At 41.6% G+C, this 11,743-nt stretch overlaps 1 protein-coding gene across 1 annotated transcript in view; it reads right to left on the bottom strand.

The window, feature by feature from the left end:
• The window catches only part of LOC306714295 (adhesion G protein-coupled receptor L3), a gene marked incomplete at its 3' end in the record, with an annotated part of 114,640 nt that extends 103,450 nt beyond the window's left edge, over nt 1–11,190 (bottom strand). Inside the window, exon 1 of the mRNA XM_079184282.1 lies at nt 10,985–11,190. Coding sequence (XP_079040408.1) covers nt 10,985–11,175 — 191 coding nt within the window. The 5' untranslated portion in view covers nt 11,176–11,190. The remainder of the gene's footprint in view (nt 1–10,984) is intronic.
• Between the last annotated feature and the right edge of the window lie 553 nt (nt 11,191–11,743).

Here is an 11,743-nt window from a genome sequence, read left to right on the forward strand (position 1 = left end):
TCTGCAGCCCCCGCCTCAATGAGCACATGGATTTTGGTCCATGACAGCACCCACAAAAGCCCCTCTCCTGCTTTAAACGCAGCACTTTTGAACATGGCTCTAAGCAAATGGTGAGTGGGCAGGGCTACAAGCTACCCTTCCTTTTTGGTGTAGCATTTACTCTGTGGCAGCTACATACACCTTCCTTAAAAATCACACCATAGGAAGGAACAACCACAGTGCAGTGGCTGAAAAGGCTATTGATGGAATTAAGGCTCATGAATAACAATGTAGCGCTGGGTAAGTGAGAGCTCTCCCACTGTGCGATATTGACATGCTCCAGGTCAGAAAACAGCCCGGCAAAATGAGCTGTCACAAATAAGTATGGGGCCAGAAGGAGACGCCATTCTAGACACAGATAGAAACTCCACAACAGGAACGTGTGCGTCACTGAGGATGAGGTGGCACAACCAATTAGGGGGATGAAAGACATCAGAACAGCCAACACGGGGTCATCTCATTTTGCATATGGGTTTGTGGAATATTTTATTTTTTTAAATCATATTGATATAAGATATTAAAGGAGATGAGGCTTGAAATAGTTGAGTTTCAAAGTCATAGATCATGTCACAAAAAATCGAATGAAGATCATGTGGTACGGTCAAAAGCTTTTGATCAGAATTCTGGAACATAAAAACTAACTCACGGGGCAGAAAAGGTTGAGAAAAGCTGGCTTAGAGAACATATTTATTTTGAGAATGGATAGGATTGTTGCCAAAAACTGCTTTCAAATATTTCTGAAATTATTCAATTTTCAAAAATAAAAAGAGGAACAAAATATATATTTTCAGCCATTTTGGCACGCTCATATCGTCATAAACTTGTGGGACTAGAAACATAGCTCCCTGAAGACTTTACTTGACTTGAGATTGAAAGGCAAAAACAATCAAGACTCAAGTATGAACCTTGTTAATTAAATAAACAATAAAAACTAAATGAGGCAGTGACAGTCGGGCCTTGCAAAGGCACATCACGAAAATATGTATTTATTAGTTAGGTCACAGATGTGACGTCAGGCATGTAAGAACACACTATTAGCACAATATCGAAGGCCAATAGGCGGATAGGTATATTTATTATGGTGAACACAGACATTAGAAGCTCCAGTGCTTCTTCAACAGTGACAAATGACTACATTTAGGAAGTCACAAATCAAGATGTCATTGCTAATAAATGGCAGATTAGCTTGATGGTGATGACAATTTAAACCATGTCACTCTCTTACGGGGACGAGGGATGCCAAATTAAATTGATCTAAAATCATGCACAGCTAACAGAAACCCTAAAGATACGAGCCTACTGGTGAAAATAGCCACGTGGATTACTGGATATGTATAGAGTTCAAGTGACAAACTATGAATATTCAGCCGCTTGCGCTAGATCAAAGTGAATTATGCAAATGTTCTATGAAACATTGATTACAAGAGTGTCATCAGTTTTTCATCTTGAAGACCGATACATTAGGTTTTAGCTTTCCATTGCCAATTAACCACGCAGGTGGGCCCAGCACCTGAAGATCAAACGGAGAGGTAGTTATACAATTTGAATTGATTAGGATTGAAAGTTAAAAACCTATCTATTAAAAGAAGATCTAATTGGATAAAGAGGAAGTGGGATTGCAGAATTGTAAAGGTCCCCTTTCTGATTACAAATCTAGATCTATTTTCTTGCCAAAAGGGAATGAAAGACGCAGATGAGAGCGTCGACTGTGGGCGAATGAGACCGTGATAATAAAAACGGGTCCTTTGTGAGGTGCTAACCGTGCAGCCATCAGAGAGTCACGAAGGAAACAAGGTGAAACCGCTCCTTGTCTAGCTCCCTTGATTCCGCCTTGCCAAGTTTGGAGGGCATGCGGCGTGAATGTAGATCCCGCTTTCACTGCCCTCGCAAGGAAAGCACCCAGAGACTTTGGATTGTGGCTACTCATTCATGCCCGGCATAAGCTCATCAGCAAGAAAAAAAAAAAAGTGATGTGACAAAGCCACGAAGAAAAAGAGAGACATTACAGTAAAATAAAAGAAACAAGACGAAGAGGAAGAGGAGTGCTAAGGAGGGCAAAAGGGATTGATAGTAGAACAGTAATTGAGAGGACAGGGAGAGAGACAGAGAGAGGGGGTAGATGGCAGGATTAAGAGAGGTAAAAAAGGGCCTCGTAATGCTGGGCTGAGCAACGACTGGTGGCTTTCCCAGCCAAGCACTTTGAGCCATCCATCGTTTCAGAGGGACTAGAGTACCTCATCGCAGCCTTAACTCTTCAAAGACGAGCCTTTTTCAAAGTCAACCAAGCCAGGTGACAAACATCACCCTTCACAAAAAACACAAACACCAATCAAACAGTTTAAATTTCCATGACAAACACTGGCAATCCAGCGTTGTGGCGGGAAACACGGGAAACATGGTTCGGAAAACATGCGTCAAAGTTATTTTGGATGCCATGAAACACTAGAGATCTAGTTCTGGAAGCCAAATCCAACAGCTAACATTAACCCAATCAAATTCGTCCACCAATGCCATGTTGAAAATTGGTCTCTTGGCGACCATCCCTAGAACATGTGCAGTGAGGGTGTAAGATGTGGCAAGATGCCAATAAATAGCACCAAAGACAGCGAATGTGCCTCGTGTTTGTAGAGACACCGAGTTTCATTTAGCAATAGAATAACTGGCTCTGTAGTAAAACATTTGTTTCACTAAAGTGATTAATAAGGTGGGATTCAATTAGAATATGCTATTATACTTTTATATGCAACAACAGCGCCACTGCTGCCAAAACTGGAGCAGTTTGTTTAAGCCGTTTACTGCGTATGATTGCATAAACAAACAATTTCCCACAATAATCCCGTTTACATGACTCTCCTGAGAGAGTTGTGGATTTAAAAAAAAGAAAAAAAGAAAAGATAAATAGTCTGCTCACCCTTATCGAATTTAATCAAAATGATTACAATCATAATTCTGCTGTACATTATTATACCGCCATTCAAATGGCATTTCAGGAATAATAAATGCAAAGCTACTTTTGCCAGAGAAGTTAAAAGTTAGCTGATGACTTGCCCCAGGGCACCAAAATACCAATAGATGGGCTAGAAAGTGGTGCTAAGGGGAACATTCTTCCAATAAATAGTACAATGAGCATAAAAACTTTAACAATTTACTCAAGTTATTCTACAATTGCCGATAAATATTAAGGAAAGCCGTCAGGGAAAAGTTGTTTTTATGTAAAAGTGGTAGACTGAGTGGATGAAAGAGCCACAAGAAGTGTTGGACCTTGCCATGAATCAGCATGGGAGGATTTTATTTGTTTCATCTTTAAGCCAGGAAAGTTATCAAATGTCTGGAAAAGTTGCATGCCCTCTCTACGTTACTGGGAAGAAAAGGGATATACTGCTTCAGGGCAGAATCAAGAGACATCAAATGTGTATGTTGCCTACTTCCTGCTGCCCATTAAAAAAAAAAAAAGAAGCAGAAAACTAGAAGAACAAGGATGAAAGACGATGGAGCGCAGAGAAGGGCAAATATCAGATAGAGCGAAGGAAAAAGCCTCGTCGGCTCCCTGCACTCGGACTAACCACCTGCTCCTTTCTGAATTAGCTCTTTCTTTACTGTTTGCACTCATCCAAGTGAAACTCACTCCCCGAGCTGACAAATGGACTGAGGCCTCCTACTTTCACTTTTTAAAACATTATAAAAACTCGGGTGTTTAGTGAGCCGCCGCCACTGCGACGGCCATTAATCTGATACCAAAAGACCCAATGACCAGACTGAGGGAAATATGCACCGGAATCCAAATATTTTTCAAAACTCTCAAACTTCTGGTTTCTTTTGCAAAGCGCTCGACATAACAAAGTCTATGGGGCATTCCGCTCAGCATCGAAGAAGGAACACCGCTTCGGTTGATTCAAACCACTGGCTTGGTTAGAGTCAATCTGCTCCTCTTTTTATCTTTTATCTCCTGAGAAATACCAATCCGCTTGGTATGGGGAGATGTCCTTCAACATTCCCCATTTGCGAACCCACGGGCTTCCTTTCCCGTCTAATCACCGCAGAAGTCTTGTACGGCCACTTCTGGAGACCCGGACTGACTGGATGGACTGCACGTTTGAAATTTTACAGCAACTAATTGGCCAAATGCGGTAGGCTCTTCTCAAAGGGGATTGGAGTAGGTTTGGACGTAGGGAAGGGGCAGAAATGAGACAGGATAAATAATGTAATGTGATGTCATCCACTGTAGGAAAAGAATAGAATAAGGAAGAAATAAATCTCTTTGATTAAAAGGTCTTTGCGAAAAAAAAAAAAAAAAAAAGAGTTACGCAAGGGCACGAGGCAAACGTGTACAGATGGTGTGGGGGTTTAAATTCCTACAGTAATCCAATCACCTTCCAAATGTGTTCATTACTTCATCATGTTTCCTTTTGCATATTAATGATGGCATGCAAAACCACCCACCATTCTCTATTTGCTCATACTCTTACAACAGGCGTTTGTCCCCCGTTGCGCTCATCGGTCATGTTTTTGTTCTGTAATTGTCAGGTGCTCAACACATAATTGTATCTTGGAAAAAAAAAAAACGGCCTCCAATGGAGAAGAGGCAAGACAAACCAATGACTCTTGTATGAATAGAGAAAGGCTGGTAGGAAAAGCTTGTCACAGAAAGCACTGCTTAGTGATTGATGCAAAATATGCACTGAATATAATCCAATATGCTGCATGCACGATTAAAACAAAGTGTACATAATTATATGTATGCTTTGTGTTATATGTCTAATTTGGGATGCCCAGTAGGAATCGAAGTAGAAGCGGTGTTGGATCCTTCCGTATGATTAAGCGCTGCAGAGCCACTTATATTACAATCTGCCGAACAGAACCTTTAATTTAAAGCGCGATGTTTGCACCTCCAACATTAAAGTCATGCATTCGTTCATCTGACATCCAATTGTTTGGGGAGTGAAATGTTTATGCAAATCTCGACTTTAAACAAGAAAGGCCACTTCTGATAGAGCTGTGGGGGTCGTGCATGAGCAATGATGGTATTACGCTCACATCTGCTCAGCATGATAAGCTCTCTCTTAATGTCAGTGGCAGCTGTCTATTTGCTTGTATGAAAGACTATATTAAATATTTTTGACTACTATACGAATGCCTTTTTTTAATGCATTGAGTATAAAAAAAACTACATTAAAGCTGCAAAAAAAGATGATTATTAAAGGCATACTCCAGCATTTTAGCGCTACAATTCCATAAAGCCGCGGGACTCACTTGAACCACCAAAGGCCTTGATATCCTGACTTCTATTTGGGTCAAGCTCCAAATACACCGTATCCTACATTTCCCACGATGCAGCGTCATAGCATCTTTTATTGAATTCCCCCTACTTCCTAAAGTATAAGCCCAATTATTTCAAACCCCACATCTTGTAATGCAGGCTGTCTGTTGATTAAAAAGAAAAATCAAAGCTTGGATAAAAAAATAACTAACGACATCATAAGGGCTATTTTTTCCTAACTTCAGACAGCTCCCTCCAGATCTATAAAACTGTTTGTCACTGGCTGAGTTGACGAGTATCAGTGGAGATAACTACGACTTATCATTAATAGCAACCATTGTTTTATTTGAGAACATGCAATCAGCCTTTTATGTTGACATACTATGAAATAATTATATCTGTTTTGATAAAACACTGTGATGTCTGTCTGTAAACACGATTAAATGCTAAAACTAACAACAAATTACTAATTTTGAGTGTTTTTTCCTTTGTCGCCGAAAGAATAACGCTTGTTATTACAAACAAAATAAATTCTAAGTTAATTGGAATTGTAACTTACATACTTTTAACTTCCCCTTGAATTACACGCCGGAGTATTTTTGGCAACCTCAGCATTTTCCCAAAAACCTACATCTATAACATCCTCTTTCAAATGAGTGGATTTAAATGAAGATGGGCAAATCTTCAGTTAATCCCACCCTCCCGCTTAAACAAATATCTCATCAAGTCCTTAAACTCTGAAATGAGGTCAGAAGCCAAGGATAATGAGAACTGGAACGTATGGGACAGATCACCGGCAGAGGAGAAAGGATCCTCCCATCTGCTTACCCCGTCTTATCCCTCAATCATTCTTGTCCCTCCTGTCAGTGCGTGTTTTCATCCGACGGGAGAGGAGCCATTTGTCTCGTGCATTCCAGCGTGGTGAAGTAAATGATGGCCGGGAAGCATTTATTTTCCACATAAACATCATTAACAGGAAGGTTCTCAAATGTCAACTGTCACAAGGCCAGCAGGTTCAAATCACAGGTTGCGCTCATTTAGTTCCGTCGTCCCCAAGAGCCTCATCAAGCCGTGATATCTATTAACCTTCATCATTAGCGTCATGTGCATCAACACAGAACGCTAGTAGACAAAAATATGTATCGTTCCTTGAAATGACAAGTGTGATGACACGGCAGCGGAAGGAATCCCGGAGAGACGGAGGGGAAAGAAAATGTAAAGCAATACAATAGACAAAAGAGGGACACAAATGTGTATGTGTGTGTTTGGGTGAATGCGTTTCTTTGCACCATCCTGACCTGCTTTTCTCCTTCAGGGGTCATGCACAAGCCTGCCACAATGCTATCAGCTGTCCCTTAAGGTGCCTGCTGAGGTCTACTGAGATATAAGGTGATATATAGCTTTGATATAGCCTGTAATTACTGGCCGTGAAGGCCACACTGCCTTGGGGAAAGCAAAAGGGGAACACAAAAAGAGGGAGGAGAGAGAGACACTGGGACTCTGATGAGAAAAGGGTCACTGTTGTTTGATAGCACAAGTGCCCGGCCTCTCCAGTGATTTCACACAGTGGGGAAATGGCACCAGATCCATACATGCTCTGGAGAGAAGCCCCAGCTCCCAAACAATAAGCTCCAAAGATTGCCCAAAAGGGAAAAGCAGTGATTGCAAAAACCACAGGCTGCAGCATGTGTGCAACACTATGCAAATACAGGCCTCAGATTGGGCTAAATGAATCCTTGGTAGCGCGTTTCAATCACAGCATCATTAGCCTCCAGCGAGCTTGCAACGCGGCACCACCTATAGGGGACATGTTTATCCAGAGGCTGCGGATTCTGTGCAGCCACGACGCTCGCGGCACAAAAGGGAGCGACGGCTAATGAAAGAGAGCCATTCATTTCGTCCTGTCACAGCACGGTGCGAGACAACCTTCATTTTGGGATGCATTACCAGCACTCACAAGCTCAGTGGCGTGCTATCACTCAGATACAGGCTGCTATTAGCTCCCGCTTAAAGGACTGTAATGGAACCAAACACCTTGCCGAAGTGGCCTGGTATACACCTCTATGAGTGGGATTAACGAGAAAAAGGTAGCACTTGGGCTTGATAGCTGAATATCAATGGAGCGATGTTAGTGGCTGGGGGAAGCAGGGGGATTGAGCTGCCTAAATGTATATTGACAGCTCGCGAGAACCGGTGACATGGTTGGGCATTTGCTGGTGATGGATGCTGGCCTGGCACGCAGACTAAGCCGGCAGCAGCGTGGCTCATCTTCAGACGGGACGTGAATGCTAAATACCACACTTGCCAGTCACCACGACTTAACTGGTGCCAGCAGGAGAGGCAGGTGGTACACAGGCTAGGCGGGGGGGGGAAAGGGGAGCAGAGTCCCACAAGAGGAAAATACTATCAGTGCATTCACAAGCATGCTAATTAGATTCTAAGGTAATGTGAGCATTACTGCCCCTTAACCTGTTTATCTTTGTTACATTTAACATAATCACATGAGATTAGTTGCCAACCTTTTCACTGTCTCTGCTGTGTCCAAGTTCCATATTACATACTAAACATATACAGTTATAGCTGGTGGAATCCAAGAAATATACATGATTTACCATTTCATCCCAATAACAAATCATCCGTCAGACAATGAAACTGCTGCCTTAGAATTATAATGCCAAATAAACTTCACAAAGAAGGAGCAAAGGAGTTTTCTAAGATCTTTCAGGAGCTGGTTTCACCATTGTAAGCAATTTATTTAGTTGCAGCTGTGAGTTGCACCTCCATTTCCTTTGTGCATTGTGTTAATATACAGTACACCAAGCGCATTTTACTATGCATACCGACTGTTGGGAGTTTACTTAATTGTGTCCAGTGTGAACCCACCACAAAACCTGCTTTGAATAAGTATGTAGTATTAAAATGGGACACAGCCTCTATGGTCCTTAGAGTGGGAGATCATTTAAAGATCGAGTGGACTCAAGTAAGTCAAGTAAGATATCAGTGAAATTATCAGAATACAGTTCACATTGTCACCACTCACCACCCCAGCTGTGAGAAGGTCGCCCCCTGAGCCCCACAGTCCCATTCATATGAAACATTTTTGGTATTTGCAAGAAGCCTTGCAGGTTGCATCACTCTCGCCAGCTGGACTTTGAACAGTGTCTGACTTTTGAAAACTATTACAGAGGGCATTAGCTGTTTTGGTTTTTATCTGACTGATAAATCCACTGCAGAGAAACATATTTAAGGGATCCTTATCAAAAGATGGTTATTGGGCAATATAACCATTATTTATACCACACATCTTTTAAACTCAAATATTTATTATGGTGACTACACATACAAATTCACCTCCATAAAAAACAATTAACTTGAATGAATCCATCTATTTTCAGTCTCCCTTTTGCGTTCTGCAGTCTACAACACGTCCTTTCAGACATGAGCGCAGTGACACACAACTCATTGAAAACTACAATTATTGTGGAAATCACATGTAAATGCTTTAATCACACCATTGCGTTGCTTCAGTTACAGTGAGCCTGTAAATATACCGCATGATCAATAGAGGAGGAGAAAGGAAACAGGAAAGAAGGAGACGGGGGAGGAAAATCAAGCTAAAATATTAATGAAGGCGTGTACTTGCATCACTGCTGATATCGACTCATTGAAGAATTTGAAAGTCGACAATATACTGAAGAAAGATAAGCTCAAGAAATACACAATCTTGTGCTTACAGGCTACAAAGCTGAGAGATAGCAACACTGTAAATGAACTGAAGCATTTATATCAACATGTGACATTGTTTTGCCATTCATTCTATCAGGGATCACATTATCCTCGCTGAAACCATACGGTCAAATCTTTCAAGACCTTTCTGTTCAAATAGCTTCGTTCTGTTGCACTCTTGTTTTCTTTTAACCCTAATGAGCGTAGCCGCAGGTGCCTAGCAACGGCTCTGACAGCTCTTACCATAAAATAGTCGGGGGTGGCGTTCGTTTGTTGTGCTAACCTCCACATGCTAATGTGTAGCTGTGACGCTACAGTTACAAATATCATTGAATCCTCTCACCCCATACCACCCACACCTTTCATCCACTTAGCAGCTTCCTCTCCCAAGACAACTTGCTCTGGCTCTGAATCGGATTGCAGTTACCTTTTAGCATCGCTGAAATGCCCCCGGTAGCAACGAGATGCTACAAAGACCGGCTTCTCGCTAGTACTTTATAGTTAGTTTTGTGTTCTTGACAGTAGCGAGACCGGTTGATTCATTCCTGCAGGGATTTTTAGTCTGAGTAGGCGGCTGGAGAACAAGAGAGCCACAGGGTGCATCAATTACCCGACAACATGTTTCACACCACCTCTTTTCACCATCAGCTGCTTTTCACACAGCTGATTATCTGAACTCTATGGTACCGAACTAAAAAGCCAAGAGCAATTGTTTGATAAAGCCCAAAGGTCCATTAGTATTCTCAAAGGGGTCCGTCCAATGTGAAACTAAAGCTTTGGAAATCAAAAGAAGTAGACTAAAGTTAACACAGAGTAGCAATTTAGATAAAGTCCATCCCTTCTAAGTGCTGCAATAAGTCAACAAAAGAGCCAAGATGGACTATACATGTGCTCCCTCCACACCCGCCTTGAGCTCTACAGTTTCTTGAGTCCAAAACTTCTTGGTTAAACCCCCGAAACTTGTGTATATATTACCTTAATGTTAGCAATCCATTATACTGCAAAAACCAAAGCACGGTGCGCCTACACTGTCTGCCTGACAAATAGGTCTCCAGGTCCCGCTTTGTGCACAACGGGGTCATAACTCTGGAACAAGGCCCACATGTGGCAGCAAAGCTCATCGAGTACATTTATATTTTGACAAATAACTGATAATATACATTACTTCAAATAACTATTGATTGGTGTCGGAGAAAATTATGACTGATATGGATTAGCAACCAGGTACGGTGAGGTTTACTAGGATTCTTTGGCCAATTAATCCATACAGGGGCTTGTTGCTAAGCCAGACACATACCAAAAGGAGGGATTTTGTATTAATTTCCAAAGCCACTAATGGCTTTATTATGTAAACATAGTCCCGTATTTTCTCATTTTTGCTAATCTTAAAGGCAAGTGCTCATATTTGTCACACAGCTCAATTCATTGAAATGTGGTGCGTTCTACATTTTAAAATCTACGCACCATTTTTTTGTTATCATTTCCATATTCTGCAATGTGGATAAGATGAATAACAGTTGTTTTATGAAGGAAAATGTCTTGAGGAGAGACACATTTAATTCAATTTCAGCAGACCTCAGTTGGGAATTACAGCATCGCTCAATAACTTGAGATTTGCTGATTATGTTTAAGATTGTTTTAACAAACAGCTACTCAAGTCAATTACTTAAAAGCATAAAGCAAATTTAGCTTGCGGCTGTGGCTGTACATACATTAAAATATTCAGATCCCATTAGTCTAAATGGATCATCTATGAAAAACCTGGTTTTTATTATCGTCCTTTGTTGTCATCATCTATAGAGCTTTAAAATGACTCAATATGAGAGAGCTTATATTGTAGCTCTAAATGTAAAGAAAACACTGAAGGTAGAACGAAAATATAAAATTCTAATAAATGTATGAATACCAAAGTCAATCTGAAATTTGTATTCTGCTCACTCGTGCGAGGAAATATAAACTTACCTTTGTGACATGATCTTGTATGCATCTGGCAGGTAGCACCGCGTGTTCTCCATCTGTGCTGGGTCTGCGTCACAGATCTTGTCATCGGTGCGGCCGTAGTTGGCGCTCTCAATCATGATGACGTCCGTGCCCGGGCAGCGCAGCTCGATGGGATAGCTCTCGCACGACAGCTCCCTCCTCACCACCGCCATGGGGATGGGCGCTCGACTGAAGGCTGCAGAAGGGGGAAGAAAAGAAACTTCATGTGAGTAGGAGTTATACAGATTCCTGACCTCTCTACTTCGGTTAAAGGGTTTTTGCACTTAAGTGTGAAAAGAACTTCATCCTGGAGTTGGGTTTGGCTGAGGCCTGAATTAAAAAAAAAAATCTGTATATTCCTAGAAGGGAAATACAAAAAACAATTGCAGGACCTGTAATCAAAAGGTCTGACACTGAGACATATGAGAAGAGGTTGTCCACCCTGGTCTAGAGCGTGTGGGCGGACAGGATGCTGGCTGTTTGGAGTGGGAGGATGAGCAATACCACAGGGGCCCTCGAGAGGCCAGGAGTTGAGAAAAGAGAGAGTGTGAGATTGACACAGATCAAAGAGAAGGAAATAGACACGGTGTTTGCATTTGGCTGTGTTAAATAAAAATTCATTACATGGGCATTGAACGGAGAAATTAGAGACAGACAGAAACTGAGCGGAGCGTGCATCGTGTAAATTGTTACTATATCCTTCCAGACCAGAATTCATAAATCATCGGGGATGCTCCATTC

The sequence above is a fragment of the Pholis gunnellus genome (assembly GCF_910591455.1).
Source record: "Pholis gunnellus genome assembly, chromosome: 23".
In the NCBI taxonomy this organism is placed as follows: domain Eukaryota; kingdom Metazoa; phylum Chordata; class Actinopteri; order Perciformes; family Pholidae; genus Pholis; species Pholis gunnellus.